At 30.7% G+C, this 24,455-nt stretch overlaps 1 protein-coding gene across 4 annotated transcripts in view; it reads left to right on the top strand.

Moving 5' to 3' along the window:
* The window catches only part of LOC134711966 (1-phosphatidylinositol 4,5-bisphosphate phosphodiesterase beta-4-like), an 88,258-nt gene that overhangs the window by 48,408 nt on the left and 15,395 nt on the right, over positions 1 to 24,455 (top strand). For 2 of the 4 annotated variants that reach the window (XM_063573027.1, XM_063573025.1), the window contains 13 exons: positions 959 to 1,019; positions 3,539 to 3,647; positions 4,979 to 5,189; positions 5,846 to 5,939; positions 8,197 to 8,276; positions 10,400 to 10,484; positions 10,812 to 10,902; positions 11,688 to 11,801; positions 12,886 to 12,975; positions 17,637 to 17,773; positions 18,287 to 18,431; positions 19,560 to 19,644; positions 23,521 to 23,593. In XM_063573027.1, coding sequence (XP_063429097.1) covers positions 959 to 1,019; positions 3,539 to 3,647; positions 4,979 to 5,189; positions 5,846 to 5,939; positions 8,197 to 8,276; positions 10,400 to 10,484; positions 10,812 to 10,902; positions 11,688 to 11,801; positions 12,886 to 12,975; positions 17,637 to 17,773; positions 18,287 to 18,431; positions 19,560 to 19,644; positions 23,521 to 23,593 — 1,375 coding nt within the window. Of the gene's footprint in view, positions 1 to 958; positions 1,020 to 3,538; positions 3,648 to 4,978; positions 5,190 to 5,845; positions 5,940 to 8,196; positions 8,277 to 10,399; positions 10,485 to 10,811; positions 10,903 to 11,687; positions 11,802 to 12,885; positions 12,976 to 17,636; positions 17,774 to 18,286; positions 18,432 to 19,559; positions 19,645 to 22,251; positions 22,337 to 23,520; positions 23,594 to 24,455 lie in introns of all 4 variants that reach the window. The other 2 variants (XM_063573026.1, XM_063573028.1) reach the window with 2 other exon arrangements.

The raw sequence follows: 24,455 nt of genomic DNA, 5'->3' as shown, positions 1-24,455 counted from the left end.
GTAGAAAAACTGACAATCCTAGTGAATTACGGTTGGAGTTTCCCTGCCCTGTGAGGGATTTATACTCACAACGTCAGTGTTGACCATGACCTTTGGTAGGAAAACTGACAATCCTAGTCAATTAAGGTTGGAGAACACCTGCCCTGTGAGGGATTTATACTCACAACGTCAGTGTTGACCATGACCTTTGGTAGGAAAACTGACAATCCTAGTCAATTTAGGTTGGAGTACACCAGCCCTGTGAGGGATTTATACTCACAATGTCAGTGTTGACCATGACCTTTGGTAGAAAAACTGACAATCCTAGTTAATTAAGGTTGGAGTTCCCCTGCCCTGTGAGGGATTTATACTCACAACGTCAGTGTTGACCATGACCTTCAGTAGGAAAACTGCCAATCCTAGTCAATTAAGGTTGGAGTACACCTGCCTTGTGAGGGATTTATACTCACAACGTCAGTGTTGACCATGACCTTTGGTAGGAAAACTGACAATCCTAGTCAATTAAGGTTGGAGTACATCTGCCCTGTTAGGGATTTATACTCACAACGCCCATGTTGACCATGACCTTCAGCAGGAAAACTGACAATCCTAGTCAATTAAGGTTGGAGTACTTCTGACCTGTGACGAATTTATTCTCACAACGTCAGTGTTGACTTGCAAGTAATGCAGTAGTTTGACTACTTAGACCCTTCTTCCACCAAGGCCCTACAAAATATGTTTTTTATCTATATCAAAATACATTGTATTATACTAATCTTTGAGTCATTTCTTCAATGAGGTAGCTTGAAGTTCAGAATGAAAATGTGGCACAATTAACAGAAATTATAAATACATAAAACAGTCAGTTTAGAAATCTGCACACTTGATAACTGATCATTTTCATGTAGCTTATGATGACATGTTCTTTTAATCTAAATGATAAATCAGTATTTGTGTATTATATAATTGTTACTTGTAGAAATGGTGGAACAAACAGAACCTATCTGACCATTCCTCAGCTTGTACCTTTCTTTAATGATGTAAGTCTCAAAATAATGTAAAACCATTTTAGTTGAAATTTATGTAATAATTTCCTGAAATCTTATAGAAAAATCTTCTATTGTAATATGATGGAAGAATTGTGTATCTTGCACTATAAATCTAGTTATTTTTATGCGACATATTTATTGTAGTTGTTAATCTGTCATCTTGGCTAATTATTGGCAATTATGGTTTCTTATACAAATACAGAAGTCAACCATAGCCTGTCTTAAATTTTATTTTGCTCTCACTTTCTGTATTTTACATCTCAGATCAAAATGATGAAATATATACAAAGTCAGATATGAAAATTGCTATGTGTTCAGTCATTTTCAATTTTTATACGACTGCAAAATTTGAAAAAAATTTCGTCGTATATTGCTATCACTTTGGCGTCGTCGTCGTCGTCCGAATACTTTTAGTTTTCATACTCTAACTTTAGTAAAAGTGAATAGAAATCTATGAAATTTTAACACAAGGTTTATGACCACAAAAGGAAGGTTGGGATTGATTTTGGGAATTTTGGTCCCAACATTTTAGGAATTAGGGGCCAAAAAGGGCCCAAATAAGCATTTTCTTGGTTTTCGCACTATAACTTTAGTTTAAGTTAATAGAAATCTATGAAATTTTGACACAAGGTTTATGACCACAAAAGAAAGGTTGGGATTGATTTTGGAAGTTTTGGTTTCAACAGTTTAGGAATAAGGGGCCAAAAAAAGGGGCCAAATAAGCATTATTCTTGATTTTCGCACAATAAATTTAGTTTAAGTAAATAGAAATCAATGAAATTTAAACACAATGTTTATGACCACAAAAGGAAGGTTGGTATTGATTTTGGGAGTTTAGGTCCCAACAGTTTAGGAATTAGGGGCCGAAAAGGGACCCAAATAAGCATTTTTCTTGGTTTTCGCACAATAACTTAAGTTTAAGTAAATAGAAATCTATGAAATTTTGACACAAGGTTTATGACCATAAAAGAAAGGTTGGTATTGATTTTGGGAGTTTTGGTCCCAACAGTTTAGGAATAAAGGGCCCAAAGGGTCCAAAATTAAACTTTGTTTGATTTCATCAAAAATTGAATAATTGGGGTTCTTTGATATGCCAAATCTTACTGTGTATGTAGATTCTTAATTTTTGATCCCGTTTTCAAATTGGTCTACATTAAGGTCCAAAGGGTCCAAAATTAAACTTTAGTTTGATTTTAACAAAAATTGAATCCTTGGGGATCTTTGATATGCTGAATCTAAAAATGTACTTAGATTTTTTATAATTGGCCCAGTTTTCAAGTTGGTCCAAATGGGGTCCACAATTAAACTTTGTTTGATTTCATCAAAAATTGAATAATTGGGGTTTTTTGATATGCCAAATCTAACTGTGTATGTAGATTCTTAATTTTTGGTCCCGTTTAAAATTGGTCTACATTAAAGTCCAAAGGGTCCAAAATTAAACTAAGTTTGATTTTAACAAAAATTGAATTCTTGGGCCTCTTTGATATGCTGAATCTAAACATGTACTTAGATTTTTGATTATGGGCCCGGTTTTCAAGTTGGTCCAAATATATATCAGGATCCAAAATTATTATATTAAGTATTGTGCAATAGCAAGAAATTTTCAATTGCACAGTATTCAGCTAAAGCAAGAAATCTTCAATTGCACAGTATTGTGCAATAGCAAGAAATCTTCAATTGCACAGTATTGTGCAATAGCAAATATTTTCAATTGCACAGTTTTGCACAATAGCAAGAAATATCTAATTGCGCAATATTGTGCAATAGCAAGAAATTTCAATTGGAGTTATCTTTCTTTGTCCAGAATAGTAGTTGAATCAACTTAAATCATTGTTTTATACAATATACAATGTATATTCACTTTTACTACCAACTGATAGATTCAAACAATCTTTACCATTCAGTGATAACAAGCACTTTTTTTACATTTTAATATTTTATGATGTATTTAAATGAGAAGTTATTGTTGCAAACTTCATTAGAAATTTGAATTGAGATCAGTTTTGAAATAAGGGAAAGGGGGATGTGAAAAAAAAATTGGGGGGTCAATTTTTTTCATTTCAGATTTCATAAATAAAAAGAAAATTTCTTTTTTTGAGAGGATTAATATTCAACAGCATAGTGAATTGCTCAAAGGCAATTTTTTTTTTGAAAGTTCATTAGACCACATTCATTCTGTGTCAGAAACCTATGCTGTGTCAACTATTTAATCACAATCCAAATTTAGAGCTGAATCCAGCTTGAATATTGTGTCCATACTTGCCCCAACCGTTCAGGGTTCAACCTCTGCGGTCGTATAGAGCTGCGCCCTGCGGAGCATCTGGTTGGGACATGGAACTAGACTTTTAAAACAGTCCTGTATTAATTAAATACTGTGAATACTAGTTTGAAATTGGAATATCATGGGTTCATGTCACAGAAATGTATTCTTTCTGATACAAACATATGTAATTTATCAGCAGATCAAATAGTTCAGCTGACTTAGAGTATATTTAATATTTTTATTCCAGAGACAAAGAGATCCAAGATTGAATGAGATTCTTTTTCCTTACTACAATAGAAAACGGGTTTTACAAATAATAAATACATACGAAAAGGATCTGGACTATATAAAACAAGGTATACTTGATGCATTACATCATATTTTGTGATCTAATGGTAGTTAGAAAAATGATTTTTTGACCCCTTACCATAAAGGCATACCTACCCTCATACATATTACTTCTATTTAAAAAGACCCATTGCTGTTATTACTAATAAAAAGTTGCATGTACAATTTGCTTTAAAACAATTTTACAAATGATTACACAAAATCTAATTAAAAACTTCATGGTGTATTTGATTGAAACACATTGTTGACAATATGATGAAATTTGATGCGACTGTCATACAAGTGAGAGGTTTAACTAGCTTTAGAACCAGGTTTAATCCACCATTTTCTATGTCAGATAATGCCTGTTCCAAGCCAGGAATAAGACAGTAGTTATCCATTCGTTTGATGTGTTTGAGATTTTGATTTTGTTTTTTGATTAGGGACTTCTTTTTGAATTTTCCTCAGAGTTCAGTACTTTTGTGATTTTACTTTTTATATGAAATATGAGTAGAACTTATGTACAAAGGCTGTAGGTTGTACCTATACTTTATGGTGAAAAATAGAAATGTAACTAATGCTGCTCCTGATGGAGGGGCAAAAAGACAATATTTAACAAGAAAATATACTATTTTGTTAAAAACATTGTTCCGTGTTTTATACAAGTATACATTAAAAAAAAAAAAAATAATTAAAAAAAATAGAACTGAAATACTAAAGTTTATATTTCTATAAATTCTTAGGTTTTCAAGATGTTGAAAATCCTGAGCATGGCATATTTTCAAAAATATCTATATTTAAACAACTTGTGTTCGCATAGCTCTGCTTCTTATTGACAAATGACCAAATTCATAATCCTGATGGACCAACAATGAACTACAATTCTGGTTTAACAACAAACAATGGAAATAAGTAGATCTTTCTGAACTATTTTTATGCCCCACCTACGATAGTAGGAGGGCATTATGTTTTCTGGTCTGTGCGTCCGTTCGTCCATTCGTCCGTTCGTCTGTTCGTCCGTCCGTCTTTCCCGCTTCAGGTTAAAGTTTTTGGTCAAGGTAGTTTTTGATGAAGTTGAAGTCCAATCGACTTCAAACTTGGTACACATGTTCCCTATGATATGATCTTTCTAATTTTAATGCCAAATTAGAGTTTTACCCCAATTTCACGGTCCACTGAACATGGAAAATGATAGTGCAAGTGGGGAATTCGTGTACTTGGGACACATTCTTGTTTTTTTCTAAAAGAAGAAAATATTTTTTAGTATTTCAGTGTCGTTTATTTACATATAATTTTGCTACTAGTGTGTAGTAAACTTAAGAATATCAGAATTTAAATGTTTTTATTCATTTGATTTCAGAATGGTTAAGTCTAGATGGTTTTTGTCGCTATTTAATGTCCGATGAAAATGCTCCTGTATTCCTTGATAGATTAGACATATATATGGATATGGATCAGCCATTATCACATTATTATATAAACTCATCACATAATACATACTTAAGTGGACGTCAGTTTGGTGGCAGGTCTTCTGTAGAAATGTATAGACAGACCTTATTGGCTGGTTGCAGGTAGGAAAACATAATCTTTTCTTAATCTTTGAATGTGCAGAAAATGATGTAGGGTAGATATATCATAATCTGAAATCTATCTTCAAAGCTACTGAAATCTATCTTCAAAGCTACTGAAAGCTGTCTTCAAAGCTACTGAAATCTATCTTCAAAGCTACTGAAATATATCTTCAAAGCTACTGAAATCTATCTTCAAAGCTACTGAAAGCTGTCTTCAAAGCTACTGAAATCTGTCTTCAAATCTACTGAAATATATCTTCAAAGCTACTGAAATCTATCTTCAAAGCTACTGAAATCTATCTTCAAACCTACTGAAAGCTGTCTTCAAAGCTACTGAAATATATCTTCAAAGCTACTGAAATCTATCTTCAAAGCTACTGAAATTTATCTTCAAAGCTACTGAAATATATCTTCAAAGCTACTGAATTATATCTTCAAAGCTACTGAAATATATCTTCAAAGCTAAGTAATAATAAGAAAATGTCTTGTAATTATATAACCGCCCAAGAAATTTGTTAACTTTGTGTAAAATATACTGAGGTTGAGCTTAACTTGCACAAGAAATGATTTAACTGCAAGCTACCAAGAGATAGAATAATATAACTAATTTTCCTGCTTTTTATTGGTATTTAAGTAGTAATATAATGTGTATTTAGATGTGTAGAATTGGACTGTTGGGATGGAACCAGAGAAGACCAGGAACCAATCATCACTCATGGAAAAGCTATGTGTACAGATATACTGTTTAAGGTATAACTGCAATAAATGTGCTTTATTTATGTATGCATGGACTAAGTTGGCCAAGACAGAAAATTTAGGTATCGCCAGTGGCTTAACTTAAAAAACTTTGTCAAACTTTCATGAAATTTTATAAAATGTGAACAGAATCCAATGCAAGACACACAATTTCACTCAACCCTTTTTACATTTTTATTGCTTGCACATTATTCTATGTTATCTTTAACATAGTTTTCAACAGCAGACAATTGTCTATAGAGTAGGTAAATCTTGAATTTGTGCAGTCTTGAAAATTGGTGGATTCGTCAGACAGAGACTATTTAAAGATGTAACATGAAAACAAAATCTTTGAAGGACAAATAATATTGTATAAATAACACATAGCTGAGAGGGGGATAGAGCAGATTGGTACCCGAAAAAACATTGTCAACCGATCTGCTCTATCACCCTCTCAGCTATGTGTTTTTAATTCATTGTACTGAATGTGCTACTATTATTGTCTTTAACAGTTGAATTATATTTCAAAGTATTTTAGTGACGTTCTTAACAGCATTAAGGGTATTAGGAAAATCAACAGAAGTGAAGTAAATAGATAAAATTGAGAATGGAAATGGGGAATGTGTCAAAGAGACAACAACCCGACCATAGAAAAAAAAAACAACAGGAGAAGGTCACCAACAGGTCTTCAATGTAGCGAGAAATTCCTGCACCCAAAGGTGTCCTTCAGCAAGCCCCATAACAAATATATACTAGTTCAGTGATAATGAACTAATTTCCAAATTGTACACAAGAAACTAAAATTAAAATAATACAAGACTCACAAAGGCCAGAGGCTCCTGACTTGGGACAGGCGCAAAAATGCGGCGGGGTTAAACATGTTTGTTAGATCTCAACCCTCCCCCTATACCTCTAGCCAGTGTAGAAAAGTAAACGCATAACAATACGCACATTAAAATTCAGTTCAAGAGAAGTCCGAGTCTGATGTCAGAAGATGTAACCAAAGAAAATAACCAAAATGACAATAATACATAAATAACAACCGACTACTAGCAGTTAACTGACATGCCAGCTTCAGACTTCAATTAAACTGACTGAAAGATTATGATTTCATCATATGAACATCAGACACAATCCTTCCTGTGAGGGGTTTAGTATCATACCATCATAACATATATGAGAAGAACATAATCTGTGTCATGCCAACAACTGGTTTTTTGAGACAATAGTAGTGCATTGACTTGACATATCAACGATAAGGATTCGGCCCAAAACAGGGAAAAAGATCTGCTCTCTAGAAAAAAAAATCTTTTCAATTGTTGTTATTTTGATATTGTTATCTATTTGATTTTAATTTTGGGGAAAACCCCCCTTTCAAAAGGCCTCATATCTGGCCGAGAAATAGACATCAAATGAACATGATGAAATGTACATCACCTTTTGAAACCTATCCGTGGTGAATGGATGCGAATAAAATATCAACAATAAGCATGACACATAAGGATTTATAGGTTTTAAAGGAAAAATATATTAACAAGTTAAATATGTTTTTCCAACAATTGTAAAAGAAATAAGTTTGAGTTGTTCCACGCTTATTTGTATAGTAAATTAGAACTTTAAGTGTTGTCTTTAATAACTTGATGTAAATTCAATGCATTGATGTTTAAATTACCGATTTTTGATTGGTCTAACCGAGAGGGTGACATTAAAAAAAATTGTCACCCGCTCAACCATTTGATAGAGTAAATTAGCACCCTCATATTAGCCAATCCAAGCATGGCATTTTAACGTGAAGTATAATAAATAAATATAACAAAAGACAAATATTGTTAGGTTCCAGATTTTAAGAAAAATTTGTGAATTAAATCTATCTACAATTATTGGAATTAAATTTGTTTCTTTATAGCAAATATATGAAATAACTTACAACATTTGCAAAAATTCTTTCTTTCATTCATGATGTCAAATTATATATAGTTTTAGAAAATAAAGGCAACAGTAGTATACCGCTGTTCAAAAATCGTAAATCTATGGCCAAAAAATAAAAATTGGGGTAACAAACTAAAACTGAGGGAAAAGCATTAAATATAAGAGGAGAACCACGAAACAACATTAAAATGTTACACACACAGAAATGGACTAAGGAAATGCCACCTTGTCCACATAAGGGGCTGCAAAACATAAGAGTAATATTTATAGACATAATTATATTTCATATATGAACAGATTGAAATAAGTATTTGAAGTTATAATAGTATATTTTCATTTTCAGGATGTTATACAAGCAATCAAAGAAACAGCATTTGTAACATCACAGATGCCTGTTATATTATCTTTTGAAAATCACTGCAGGTATAATTGCATTTACAGTTGCATTAAGATAAAAATTGAATAACATATATTTCACATTATGGAGAAAAATTTTGCATTCTATCAATAAATTAATCATAAATGGTATTTCTTTACTTGTTATTTCAACAAGAAAAACACTTTTCCACAACTCCTTGTAAAAATGAAATCAAAATAATTTGAAAATTGTATTCGAAGGAACTGTGAGCTTCAGCCATCACTTGGTGTCCGTCGTCGTCCGTCTGGTGTAAACTATTTCAAACATCTTCTCCTTTGAAACTACGGAACCAATTCCAACCAAACTGAAGCTGAATGATCCTTAGGGTATCTAGAATAAAGTTTGTGTTTTATTGTCTGTTTCGTCAAAAGACATGGCAGTCATGGCTAAATATAGAACATAGGAGTAAAATGCAGTTTTTGGCTTATATCTCAAAAACCAAAGCAGTAAGAGCAAATCTGACATTGGGTTTGAGTGTTTTTAAGGTTAAGTTCTATCAGCCCTGAAATTTTTAGATGAATCTGATAACCTATTGTTGGGTTGCTGTCACTAAATTGGTAATTTTAAGAAAATTTTGCAGTTTTTAGTTCTTATCTTGAATAGTATTGATGATAAAGTTAAACTGTAAACAGCAAATATGTTCAGCAAAGCATTAAGATCTACAAATAAGTTCATATGACCAAAATTTTCAATTGACCCCTCAAAGAGTTATTGTCCTTTAAGGACAATTTTACACAATTTGTGTATCATGTTTTCTAACTTTAAACAATCTTCTTTTCTGAAACCATAGAACCAATTCAAACCAAACTAAAGCTGAATGATCCTTAGAGTGTCTAGAATAAAGTTTGTGTTTTATTTTCTGTTTCGTCCAAAACATGGTCACCATGGCTAAAAATAGAACATAGAGGTAAAATGCAGATTTTGGCTTATATCTCAAAACCCAAAGTATTTAGAGAAAAACAGACATGGGATAAAAGTGTTTATTAGGTCTAGTTCTTACAGCCCTGAAATTTTCAGATGTATCTAATAAACCATTGTTGGGTTGCTGCCACTAAATTGGTAATTTTAAGGAAATCTTGCAGTTTTTGGTTATCATCTTGAGTATTATTAATGATCAAGATAAACTGTAAAGTAAGATCTCAAAAATTAAAATTAAACTTTGTTCGATTTCATCAAAATTTAATTTTTAGGTTCTTTAATATGCTAAATCTAACCTAGCTGCGGAACCGTAGCTCATAGGTCCTTATGTTATTTTTTGACTATTTGCGGACCATAGAGCTACGGATTTTTCCTATTTCAAAACTTGCGGAATTGCGACCCAGGTTCAGGTCGCACTTATTTCCCCAAAAAATATTCTTTATAATGTTTGCCAAGCTTGTCAATATATCTAGTTTGTTTCGTTAGATATTTTTCTAGGATATATCGTACCTATTTATGTTTGAATATTCATTTCCTTAACACTATTATCTAATTATTTCCATTTGTATACATTCTCCGCCTATTTTGTTCGGCCATATTGAATCTCGTGGTGACGTCACGAAAATCAAGAAAAGATAACTCTTATACGAAAACACATGTCAGATTGTTTACGCTGTCTTTTATTTTATTTTCATGACATCTTGATTTTCGTGACGTCAACACTAGATTCAATGGCCGAACAAAATAGGCGGAGAATGTATACAAATGGCAATAATAAGATAATAGTGTTAAGGAAATGAATATTCAAACATAAATAGGTACGTCATATCCTAGAAAAATATATAACGAAACGAACTAGATATATTAACAAGCTTAGCAAACATTATAAAGAATATTTTTTGGGGAAATAAATGCGACCTGAACCTGGGTCGCAATTCCGCAAGTTTTGAAATAGGAAAAGTCTGTAGCTCTATGGTCCGCTAATAGTAAAAAAATAACATAAGGACCTATGAGCTACGGTTCCGCAGCTAAATCTAACCAAAACAACAAACTACGATTAAATTGGACACAAACTCTTAACGAAAGATAAATGCCAAAAAATTTAGGTGAGCAATTCAGACTCTTGATAGCCTCTTGTTAACAAATCAAGCATTAACTGTTTAAACATCACATGATATTTACTTTTTAATATGTTTTTTTTCTATTTCAGTAAAGCTCAGCAATATAAAATGGCCAAATATTGTGAAGATATTTTAGGCGACCTTTTGTTGAAAAGACCCCTAGAATTAATACCAGTGAGTGGAAATATTAGTTTGTGAATAGATATTCCCTATTTTGTTCTGATTGAATGAAAAACTAAGCACAAGAAATAATCTTTAATTTTGATCGACCAATTTGATTTTAACTTGGAAGGAATAAGGGAAAATGAATGGAAGGTCTAAAGATCATTTGCTATTATAGCCTATAGCTATCAATGAATAAAAAAGATACCACAATGATAAGTTGGTCTGAATTCATGTTGTTATTTTGGAAAAAAAAATTCCCTTTTAATTGTTTATTTAATAATGCTTTTTTTTCACCAAAGTTCATCATATACACATTATATTTGTTTTATAATTAAGCTTGAACCTGGCATGTACCTTCCACCACCCAATCAGCTGCAACAAAGAATACTCATCAAAAATAAAAGGCTCAAACCAGAAGTAGAGAAAAGTAAGTACTAATCATTGCTATATATAAGCATTTATTATAATGGTATAATGAACAATCTTAAATTAATGCAATGTGCTTAAGTCTTTTACCAAAAGCAAATATATAAAAAGAAATTCCAAAGTATCTTGAACTTTTTTGACCTGATTGTGCTCAAAATTGTCTTTCCATAATCACTATTTTAAATTACTGAATCATACATGTTTGTTAATTCGTGTGCATGTGAGTAAGAATGAGCGAGTGATTGGATGGGTGTGTAGTATTTGTATGTCTTGTCCTGTACATATTGTCTTGTCTTGTGTTTAACATGTTTGTATTCAAAACTTTGATAATTGTGAATCTGTATATATCTATGTTGAGGAGATCCACGCGTAGCCTCTGGCTGTTGGCAATCCTCTTTAAATAAATAAAGAATTAAAAGTATCTTGAACAGATATATCAAGTTATTAAGGGTACTTATGAAAAATATCAGTCGAGGGACTGTGAAATTTTCAAACCACCAGGCAAGGGAAATTTGGTCCTGAGACAATACCCCTCCATAAAATGATATATATGTTTAAGAACACAGATTTTGATTGAAACTCTATGTACAGGTTACAGGATTTTTTTTACTAGTAATCTGTAATCCATAAACATGTTGACTTAGTCACTGACTATAAAGCCCTCACACGTCGGTAGTGTTATTATTATTGATATACCTTCTATTTTATAGCTAAATTGTTTATTTACTGTTCTTTGTTCTTATTTGTAAGTACTTTAATTAGACTTGGACATTTTTCATTATTTAGGAAGTTTAGAGTTGTTTATGAAAGGTCAACAGGAACAAAATGATGACCTTGAGATAGTGTTTGATGTCAGTGGTGTTGTGGGAAATGTAGATGGGGAAGAGGGACCCCTCAATGGTTGGTATATTTACATAATATGTATTTCATTATATATTTTTTCATACTTTCACACATATTATTATATATTTGTTAGAACTTTTATCACATATAAATGTTATATCTATTAGAAACAAAATTAGATTTCAATTTTGATTATCTTTTGTTGGATTAACAACGTTCTGATATACGGCAGTCTTATCAACTCTTTGGTATTGAGCAGGGAACGAATCTGAAGGAGGGGCAGCACTTAAAAAATCTTGTTTGTTACTAATTTAAAGACACCTATTCAAGTTGGCCTTAATTAATAGCAGCCTAGACCTTACATATCAGTATATTAGGCTTGTAATAAGTTCTTGTATGGATGTATAGTTGAAAAAAATGACTTACCATTGTCAAAATAACAAGGTATCTTCACCATACGTAAGTTTCTTTGAGATGGGATTTTTTGTCAATAAATAATTTTTACTGTCTTTGAAAACAATATATATTTAGGATTTGAACAAGTTGCTATTTCTAATTATATTTTCTTATAAAGACCATAAAATAAGAGGCCAAATAATTTGTGTAAGTTTTCCCTATACTAAACTGATACAGTGCTCTTACAGTAGTCTTGACCATTTGTTGTATTAGTGTTAATATTTGTCTTTTAAACAAAAGTTTTCATATTGTATTGTTAACTGCACAATGTGTTGACCTTGCACAATTTTGGTGCTTGTCCTTTGTAGTTATTTGTGTCTGTATAAATATTTGTTAACTTTTTGTACAAATAGTCTTTCTTTTACAAGACCCCTAAATCACACTTTTAAAGATAAATGGCAAATGTTGACAAATGAATTACTTGGGCTTTACTAGTAGGACTATTACTGTTTATCCATAGAATATTTTGTGTAAATCTTATAATTGCTATATAAGTGAGGTGTCCTCTTTAAATAATGTTAAAAAAAATCGAGTACCATTATGATTATGAATAAAAAAAATCCAAGAAAATAGATCCAATTTTTTTATAGAAATGAAAAGTTGCACAAATATAACATGATATAACGTAGATAATATATTGAGTTTACAGGTAGAAACTGGAGAAAATCTTGTCTTTTTTATGTAGATGATGACAGCAGTTCCAGTGATACTATGTCTGGAGAAGAACTTATACAAAACAAACCCAAGATAACCAATGGTCCAATGCAGGCATCATGTACAAAACATTCCCTCCCTATTAAATGTGTCTTCAAATCATTGACAACTTCTCAGAATTATTGAAAGCATGTGTGTTAAGAGCCAAGAAAAAAATATACTATAAACCAAAATTTTCGACCTAATTTTACATTGAATGATAATATATGGTCATTAGAATTTTAAAGTAAATGGTCAATCATTTGAAATTGTAGAATTTTTGAAGCTAACAAGTTGTAATGGTTTGATATAATTGTGTTGTATAAGTTGTCATGGTTTGTTGTGACAGATTTGATAGTTATATACATATATATCTGTATAATCTAATCATTTACTTTGTCTGCCTCCAAACAATTTTAATTTTGTTCATCCCTAGACTTGCATGAACACTTTCAGTTACAACCGTTTTCCTCTTCAGTTTTTTTTTCACAAGAGAATATGAATAAGTGTACTGCTTTTGATATTGTTTGATTTTCATCTCTCCATGACATATGAAGACTTATACATACATGCATACACACACAAGAAATAGATACATTGATATTCATGATATATTGAAACTTCATCATAGTATAATATGTCATATAAACACTACATTGTAATATATGACATAAAAACACTAAATTGTAATTTATGACATAAAAACACTAAATTGTAGTTCAGACTTAAAAAAATACATTGTAATTCATGACATGTAAACACTAAATTGTAATTCATGACATATAAACACTACATTGTAATTCATGACATATAAACACTACATTGTAATTCATGACATGTAAACACTACATTGTAATTCAGACATAAAATGTTACCTTGTAATTCATGACATTTAAACACTTTGTCGCTTTGACACCTTCCCCATTTCTTTTCTCAATTTTACTTCATTGTAATTCAGTAACATTTAAGTCATTATGACATTAAGATAATGTTGCTTAAATGACTATTTAAAAGTTTAGGTCTATATTTCAGATTTGTGTAGTTCACTGTACAAGTCTATTTTATAGTTACATAATTTTTTAGCATTGCCATCACCATACACAAGTATTTCATGCTTTTGGAACTTTGGTTTTAATTCCTATTCTTGTCTGAATTATAGACATTCATTCAGTTATTCCACTGTTATTGCTTATTTTTATAAATATTGAACATATGGATCATAATGACCTAATTTATAGTATTTTTCATGGTTTGTTTAAGACTTGGCATATATGTCTTAAAGACACATACTTTAGTATATAAATGATCATATGTATCAGACAGTTAATCTAGGAACCTTTGAAAAAATGAGAAAATTTAATATAGACACTATAAGATTTATGAAGAGGTTTACCAATCAACAGTAAATAATAATATTATAAACATTCCAAAACAATAGTAAAGACAAACAGAGAAATATCTATGTTATTCTTAATCTGAAATATACAAAAAAAAACTTCTAGATTGTTATATCTTTACCACTACAAGTAAAGTATGTTAGTCCATTTGCATAAGAACCCTTCCAATAAACAAAAGTATGTCTAAAACAATAATTTGAAGATTGCATATTTACAAGTTAGATTTTACAACATGAAAAAAGGAGATGTGATAGGATTGCCAATTAAACAATTATCCATGAAATACAAATGAACAAGAACTTAGATAAATGTTAGGTCACCATACAGCTTCTGTCAATAAGTAAACCCCTTACTGTTGAGTAGGATGTCAGCATTGAATAAATGGAAATGTCTGGATGTATTGCATTCAAACACACAACTTACTTTGAGAAAACAGTGCAAGACAAAAATGTATGGTTTTGTGTGATTAGTTATAGTGTCATGAAGTATTTACAAAGGCAAACCGATGTTTCTGTCACTCTGTTTATTAATGTTTGGTTTTATTGACCAGGAACATGTAGTTGAGCTGGGAATGATTGTTGTCTTCTCAGTTTGAATACGCCAAGTCAAAAGAGATATAACATAAATAAATGTCAAAAGAGATATAACATAAATAAATGTCAAAATGATAGAAATATGCTACACAATGTATTATTAATCACCTTTGAAACTTTGTTGAATAATAAATACTTTTGATATCATTATAAATTTTAAATTTAATTTATATTTTGGTTTGTGTGAAGTTCACTTTTTATTTCCTTATTTTTATAATAATTTGTTTTTGCCATTTTGTGCTCAAAACACAATTTTTGCAGATTGTGCTTTCCTATTCTTAATCTGCAAGACACAGGGAGACTGAAAGATGTAGTTTTCTGTAGCTTGTATGAAGATTATGCACCAATGAACAAAGAAATCACAGAATTATTCAGCTGTGTTGGAAACTACTATGAGTTTGACAAACAGTACAGGACGCCAATTTCAACCAAAAATCAAGACATTTTTGATATTTTTTTATTTTTGGCTTTTCTGGGATCTGCAACTGAAAGTGGTCTTTCTGAACTATATTAAAATTATTATTTGTATGCCGTTGCAGAGTGGGCATTAAGTTTTGCCCTTGTCTGTATGTACTTTTCCAAAAGTTGGTTTCCATTCTCTAACTTTAGTTTGCCTCAAATAAATTGTATGAGACTTATACACAATGCTTATTACAACAAAATACAGATCAAGTTTGAATTTTGGTGGCCTCACTTTAACTGTTCTAGAGTTATGCCCTTTTCAATTGAAAAAATTGCCAAATTTTGTTTGTTTCAGTTCTATAACTTTAGTTTGCCTATACAAAATGCTAAGAAACTTATACACAAGGCTTATTACCACAAAATACAGATCAACATTGAATTTTAGGATTGTCAACTTTATTGTTCTAGAGTTATATCCCTTTACAAATAGAAATATTGCTGAATTTATTCTTTTCAGTTCTCTTACTTCAGTTTGAGACTAATACAAAAAACATATTACCACAAAACTCAGATCAAGTATAATTTCAAATATTTGTATAGCTTCACTTTTACCTTTCTACAGTTATACATGTATCCCTTTATAACTTTATATGATATGCAAGCAAGGCTAGCATATGTGTCCCAGTGACACCTTCCACAATTATTTAGTATGTCTCCAGTTGAAATCAGGCATGTTCCCTTAATTAAAGTCATTTCAACTTTTGAATGGTGAAATCATATAAAAATGGTCATTTTAAGACATGTCCCTTCTTTGTCTGGTCAATAAATCACACTACATAGCACATCTGAAAAAAACCTAAACTTGCAAAAATATTTAAAAATATAATTCAGAGCTCAACATTTTTGAATTTGTGTGATTACTACTGATATTTGTCAATTTTTTTTTTAATTTGCTAACTTTGGCAACACAGCATCCCATTTTGTGATCACTGAAGTAAAAATGTATTGTTATCAGTAAGCCTCAATAGTAAGGTTATAGAACATTTGCATATTATTTCATAACCTTATAAATATAGCAAAATCATACATTTTCTGAAATGATTCACTATGATAAGAGTTGCGTTTGCTTACAAAACAGGCATCATTTTTAAGGAATAAGCTGTAACCTTACTTTTATCTTAACAAATCTAAACATAACAACTATTTTAGATTCTGGTTTATTTACAGCTTAACTATCTTATGGACATTGGTCTATTGGTGACTACAAAGGGTTTTTTTGGGGGAGGGGTGTCATTTGTTTTCTCTCACATTGATAGGTATACATTTTCCTTTTATATTCCTATTCAAATACTTTTAACTTTGATATTTACTGTCATCGATTTGACAAATTCTAATCAATAAATCATTTTTTTCTGATCAAAAATCCCTGATATTTGGAAATGCTAATCAAAGGTTATATTCAGTTCTCAACACAACCATGTATATTGTTCAGAAACTTGCATGTTTACAGATCTTAATCTCTGAAACTGATACTTTGTGTATAATATTGAAAGAGAAAGAGGACTAAAAAAAATTCAATTAAATATAAATATTCAATAGATTGATTCATTTTCATTAAAAAAAATGTGTTTGCAGGATCATAACCACTTAATTTGTTATATAACTTTTGACTTGGAGCTGTTGTACATGCTTTTGCTGTAGTGTTTGGTAGACAATGTTCAGAAATTGTAATCTGAAATGTGAACATGCAAGTCTAAAGGGATGAAATCCCTTATGTTGATGCCTTTAATATGTTTATTTTTCCTTGTTTCAGTATAAACTTCGTAAAACACCTAAACCAAGGTATCTTTACACTCTGTGTTTTCTGAATGTTAATTCTTTCAAATTGATGATGTGCTGTATTTTTAGGTAGAGAGTGTTTTAAAAAATTGTATGTTTTGGTTTTAATGAACAAAATTAAAGTTATTTCCTTTATAATATAAAATTTTCAAGAGATAAAATTACAATACCATTTGAAAAATTTTGTTGCTACCCTTTTATGAATATTAAATCTTTTGGAATAAAGACTACATTTCACTATTTTAACTTAATACTAGTAAACTACATTGTAGTAGCCTACCATATATTGGTCAAGGTATAACCTGATATTACAAATAAGCCATAAAAGTAATGTAATCCAGTCAAATTAGTATAAAGAGAATTTTGTAATAGTATCAACTATTCAAGTACAGAATTAAACAGCAAGATCATTTAGTATATCATTAAGAATATAACAAACTACTAAACTTTCCTGTTTCTAGATACAATGAGTTGTATAATATTAACTATGATGGTTAAATATGTATTTGCAGATTTGGATCCTACGACACCAAACATAGATACTGATGCCCATCCTGAGTTAAAGTTATGTCAGTCTATAGACACCAATGACCCAGATGAAGAGGAAAAGAAAAGATCAGATTCATTTGAGAAAAAAGAAGAGGACGAGGTAAACAAAAAGAAGAGATTATCCAGGATAAACTTGAATTAATCTTCTACTGTTTGTATCATAAAATTGAGAACAACAACAATGTGACCATAGAAAAGACAACAACAGAAGGTCACCAACTGGTTTTTAATGTAGCTAGAATTTACTGCACATGGAGGCGTCCTTCAGCTCATTCATATTTCTTTAACACTGAATAAGGGGAAGGATGAACTTGACTTGGCATGTAGATTTATAAATTTCTGTCCATAGGTGTGTAATTAAATATGTGTTATTATTTTGTTTGTGAAGAAAACCATATATGAATCATATGAGTAAAAAGGGGGATGTGAAATCAGGTTTAGGTTTTACTTTTGTTTGAAGCTGACTCTCCCTATTGTTGAGCAGTGATTCAATTAACATCTCTCAGTGTTCACTGTCAATGTGGTTGTTTCTATAAGTCTTCTTAGTATGACCTCTTCCTATTCTATGCTACAAAGGTCACCATTGTATTAACCTGACAATTTTGAATTATAGGGTGGAAATTTGACAGCTGAAGAAGAAATAGCTTTGATGTCTAACTATAAATACATTGGAGCCACTACAAACATACATCCTTACTTGTCAGCAATGGTTAATTATGCACAGCCTGTCAAGTTTCAAGGATTTGATGTAGCAGAAGGTTTGTAAAGTTGCATATTTTACATCAAATTAAACTAGATAAATCATCATTCATCACTTTAGTATCATTACATAGATGCCAACCATTACGATGTTCCGTAATTTTTCTGATTTTGCAATCAAAACTACACGATTATAGTCAAATAGTTACAGATTCCCAATCAATTTTGTAAAACGCGGATTTTAATCATTACTTGTCCAGCCTGGTTCAGTATTTAGAAAATGCCAATGTAATGCTTCCAGTTTCTCTGGAGTTATTGACCTATCGTTTGGTAATAACTGACTTGTGAAGAGGCAAACTTGCATTTATGAAGTAGCTTTCCCCCTTTCTCTACTTCTGCTTGACAAAACGAAATGTACGATTTGAGAACGTCTGATCAATTAATGAATGGAAAACGTACTACAGATAACATGTTTAGAGAAACATGTTAGTGCAGATCATTTTGGAACCACTCATCAGTAGTTTTTTTGGTAAATGCACGTTTTTGAATGATAACTGAAAACTTTTCAAAATTACAGAAAATTTGAAAGATTGTTACTGATTGTGTCAAACAGGGGTTGGCATCTATGTCATTATACTATATAACATATATGAAATAGTCTTTAAAAGTTTTACTTTGGAGCTGTTTCACAAATGAATGTTAGAAAAGGGGTCAAAAACTTAATTCATACAAACTTATGAACTATTTTTCTTTGTGAAAGAAATTTAGAAAATTTTATGATATTGGTTGTTGATTTAAAAAAGAATGACCTCTTTCTTCCATACCTGATTTTGGGACAGTCCTTATGCCACTTCCTTTAGAGCTGTTATTGTAGATTTACTATGCTAGGTATACATATATTATTCCAAATGACTGCTAACTTGATTTTTCCAAATGAAGGATCAATTGTTTATACTGTAAACTCTGATAAAAATGACATGATTGTTTATCATCTCTTATTATATTTCATAGTCAAAGAAACATAAGTTGATTATATGACTTGATCTAACTGGTTTGTAGAAATATAGCTTCCAAGGACTAACTGACACCAAGTTTGTTTGATAAAATTAGTATTTTTACTTTCAATTAATTTTTTTGTCAATTAACAGTAACTTTTAGTAATACTTATATCATTTTTTTCTTCACAGAAAGGAACGTTCATTATCACATGTCATCATTTAATGAAAACACTGGATTGGGTTATCTTAAAACTCAGGTTATAGAACTGGTCAAGTATCCTTACGACTTAACATTGAAGTTATCAGTGTTTTATACTCTAGGGGTTCTTTTTGTTTATTGTTTTGTTTTCTTTAATGACATTGGAGTAATAGCAACTTTTTCTTAACTATGTCTGTGTGTCAACAAGTCATTGAAGTGACATACATTATATCAAGGTACAATGTCTGCCCCTATCCATCATGCCCTCATTGAAATTTCCATTCATCCTGGTGGACATCTCACCTTTATTATTTCAATAACAAAACATTAAATATGAAGACATAAATGATACGAAAAACACTAATGCCATTCATAAAGCAGTTATGATATGCAAGATATTAATTTAAATTTACATTTTATTTGTCATATGCATGTTGTAAAAGAGTTTAGTGTGCATTATTTTTATTTCCATCAATATTGTTAGACTTGTTTTTGTTTTTATTTAACTTGTAATGTTGCATGCCTTAGTTTATATTGAGTTTGTATTACAGATTTTAGATAAGGTGAGCTTTGCAGTCATTTGAACATATCTTACACTCTGCTTAATAGAACTTCTTTCTTATTGACACAAATTCACACTTTGGAATATAATAATATATCTAATATTTGACTTCAAGTAAACAATAATTCTGTTTTAACCTATATAAATCTGACCTGTAGCATTCATGTCAACATTCCTGCACATACAATACATGTTTAATGGTACAACATAGAATGACAATTCTTTGCTCTATCTTTCATTGCATTGAAGTTATATTTCTATTGATGCATTTAATTGCACATTTATAAACTTTTTTAATGATAAGGTCATATCTCAAACAAATAACTTTTTGGAAGATTTAAGCTTTAGAACCGATTTAAGCTTTATATCATTTGTTATAACTATTGTTATATTTGATTTCTATGAACAAATATTTAAATATGAACATGAGTAGGTGAAATTAGTCAATCTAAACATGCTAAAGATTAATTACTTTTGTTTTGTAAACAGATGGTATTTTTCTATTCTGTAGAGATGAATGATCTTTGTATCTGTAATCTCATCATCATAGTTTATAAGTAACAAACCTATTTGGTAAGGGGAGATAACCACATGATTTGGGAATATTTCACCACAAATTATTTTTAAATAGGTTAAGTGTTCAAAAACAGGATAAAGGCTGTGAATCTATCAAACTCTTACAGTCAAAATTAATATCAAATATGAATACTAATGAGAAGAAGAATCTCATGGTTTCAAGAGTGAGATTACTTATATGAAATAGGTTGACAGGGTGTTTTAAACACTTTTTGGTAAACAAAGTTTGACAGCAATGACTTACAGGTTAGCTTTATTTTGTGTGTTTGATCTGTTCACTTGGCTTTAACTAACTTTAACATTTCTAATGAAACCTCTTGGTGTTTGAATCAACAGTTTTACCATTCTGACAAGGGGATTGTCAGTGCCTTTTATTGAATAGAGTTCTTCTACCTACATCACTTACAGTATAAGCAGGTCTAGCACTCTAGTAACTGTTCAACTCTGTCTTCAGTCCTGAAGAATACTTTATTAAAAATTTCTTGGCTTCTATGGATAGGAATTATCTTATATTTAGTCTGCATTATCTATTGTTGAATTTTACTGGGTAAGCAGTTTAACATCAGCCATACAGCCTTTTTCTGTCTGCTGTCAGGGTTGGCAAAAACCCAGGTTTTATGAGTATTGCCCAGCCCAGTGGGAAATACTCATAAAACCTGAGTTTTACTGGGTTTTAGTGGGTAATACTGGGCAATACTGGGTATTATAAAAAACTGCTGATGGTTGGAAATCTTTATAACCCTGATTGTACATTTGTCAATGGTTTCTCAGCTATAGAGGGGAATAATTACATATTTGGTCTGCAGCTGGGTACTATTGATTTGTAGTGATTTTAACATCTACTACATAGCCACTAACTGTTTGCTGATTGTTAAAAATTTCAGATGTGAATTTCCGTCATAATTTTTTTGGCAATGGCATTTATAAGGTTTGGCATTTTTCACATTTCATCAGTAATCTAACATAAGGATTAACCAATAAAAAGATAAGAGTTGAAACTTACCTTTTCTGGGAACCTATTCTTGATATATGTTCAGTACAAATAAATTACTTTTTCTCAGAACCTATTCTTGAATATGTTCAGTACAAATAAGATGCAGTGTTGCAAGATCATTCTGTTTCCAAATTTAAAAAGCCTGTAAAAAGGATAAGAAAATAAGCCATTGTCAATAAGTGTAATAGAATTGCAATACACAAAATGCTTCATAAGCCACAGGGTCATTTAAGTTATTTTGGTTATTTTTATTAATTTTGGCTTTGTTTAATCTGTAGGTATTTTTTAAATAAAAATCAAGAAATTGGGGTTAAATTACAATGTAACCTGCACAATTTGTATTTTGATATTTTGACAGGAAATTAAAAAAAAAGGTTTATTTTAATTTTTTTTTTTGCTACACAGTGTAAGTTTGGTCCAAACTTATGTGATATTTTTGGGGTTTTGTATCCACAAACTTATACCATAGCACTTTATAATTTATCTATTTTATATTTTTATGTTTATAATGCATGTATTGTGTATTAAATGTTGCATGTTTATCCTTCAGCTAATCGAATGTCTTGTCATATGTCCTCTTTCAATGAACATACAGCCATTGGATTGATTAAACAAGCCTGCACGTGTTTTGTTGAGTATCCTTAGTTTATTTATTTCTTTACTATGTGTCTAATTGTTTTCTAATGCATCAGTACAAACTAATATTTTTTGTTCTTTCAATTGCTCTCTATCCTTCTTTTTATGTTTTAAATTGTTTCTTTTATGCATCAATTTATTTGAATGTATTGTAATTTTTCTGAATATAGTGTATGACAATTAAAAGGTTTTTTTTCTCTGATTAATACTATGAAAGTGTAAAAGCAATTTAATCAGTCAGTCATTCAGTCAGTCAATTTAAAATAGAAAAAATATCACTCTATGTTGTCAGTCAACACCTAGGGGTCACAGTCTGTTTTAACTGCTCCTACATGACTTAAATGTCCTCCTCCAAACATGTACAATCTTTTCACTAGGGAGTAACATTATGTTATTCCCATGTATCATACCCTGGGGTTTCATGGATTTTTTACGTGCATTAGCTGTTTATCTGTTTATGGATGAATATAACTCCAATACTTTAAATTTGTTTTTATCCATACTTGGATATATAGGTTACATATAATGAGAGAGATCAGTAAAATGAAAAGAGAGGAAGAGCCTTATCCATATTGTTGTCACTTTGTCTAAAGTCTTCAAAGTTACTAAATTAACACAGAAATTTGTGCCGCAAAGTTGTTTTCCAGATTCGAATCCAAATACTACATACAAGCAATATCTATTATTTGAAAATCACAAAATTAAAAGGCCACAAAGTGAGCTAAAAAAGGCTAACTGTGAAATAAAGTATCTGCTAAAATAGGCTGGTTTACAGTATATATGATAAGCTATGATAAGAGGCAGATCCCTATTAAGTTTAAGATCTAAGGTCCAGGCCAATGCTAAAAGAATAAGATGGAAACGTGTACAGAAAAGAGTTCTGTATGCATAACTAAATACCACCAAAAAGATTTGAAACTTTAGCCACTTGTAAAATTGGACAGGAAAATTTGTTCATGAACAGGCTTTTGTACATATTAGTCAACTTGTGCTACATCATTAACTTTCTAACACTAGCTAATTTTATATGATATCATAATATGTTATTGCACTGAAATGATATGAATGTTGGTTTATGATGCATGTCTGAAAACTCAGATTTATGTTTTTTATAACAAAAAAATAGAGCATAAATTTAGTTTATTACATATTACATAAAGAGTAAAATCCTTAACTTGTGAAGTTATAATAAGCGGCAGATGAGTAGAATATACCCCAGAGGTGGAAGGGTGGATTCAAGCAACTACTTGCCACAGGTAGGTCAATAAATATATTACAGCAAAATACAATGAGTGTGTAGGTAAAGGTTATATGTTTAGTTAGCATGCAATGAAGACATTATAATGTTTGTTATGTTACCCTCCCTTCTGAGTAGTCTTGTCCCACAGACAGATAGATACATTATATGTCGAAGTAGTCTACCCTTGAAGGAGGGTTGTACATTTATTCCTACTGGTAATCTAATAATGACTTCACAGTTCAGCTAACAAGGAAGCTAATCAAACATATTACCTTTACCTACACACTCATTGCATTTTGCTGTAGTGTTATTTTCACATAACAGAAGAATGTGCCACATTTGTAAACAGTAGCATTGCATAACTTTATTACAAAAAGACAGTAAATTTATGAGTTGAACGGTCAAAATTTAATCCTAATCAGACCATCTGTTTTATGAATACACATGCATAGTAGAATTGTTGAGTGGTGAAATACTTTTGATCTCTGACTGTAGATATACCCCACATGCTTAAATTTACAACTTAGAAAAAAGTATGGAAAATTTGAACATTCAACAATCTGAAAAAAGTCACTACTTACCTGATATCAATTCAAAGTTATATGAAACTGTACAGAAAAATTATATTCAATTTGACAACAGAGGAAAAAATTGTTGGCATTATATCAAACAATATAAATCCACAACTGTTACAGAACTATATGAAATAGTCATTTTGTAATAAAAAAAGGTCATATAACTTATTATTTTATTCATATTATCAATATGACCATAAACTTTTTAATCATTACACAAATCCTATTAAAAGGTGCAGTACTGTATATTTTGGCTTATTTATATAGCACACCATGTTTTAAATTCCATAATGATGACCTTTT

Source organism: Mytilus trossulus, chromosome 3 (assembly GCF_036588685.1).
Source record: "Mytilus trossulus isolate FHL-02 chromosome 3, PNRI_Mtr1.1.1.hap1, whole genome shotgun sequence".
NCBI classification, from domain to species: Eukaryota; Metazoa; Mollusca; class Bivalvia; order Mytilida; family Mytilidae; genus Mytilus; species Mytilus trossulus.
This window is presented reverse-complemented; position numbering and strand designations above follow the sequence as displayed.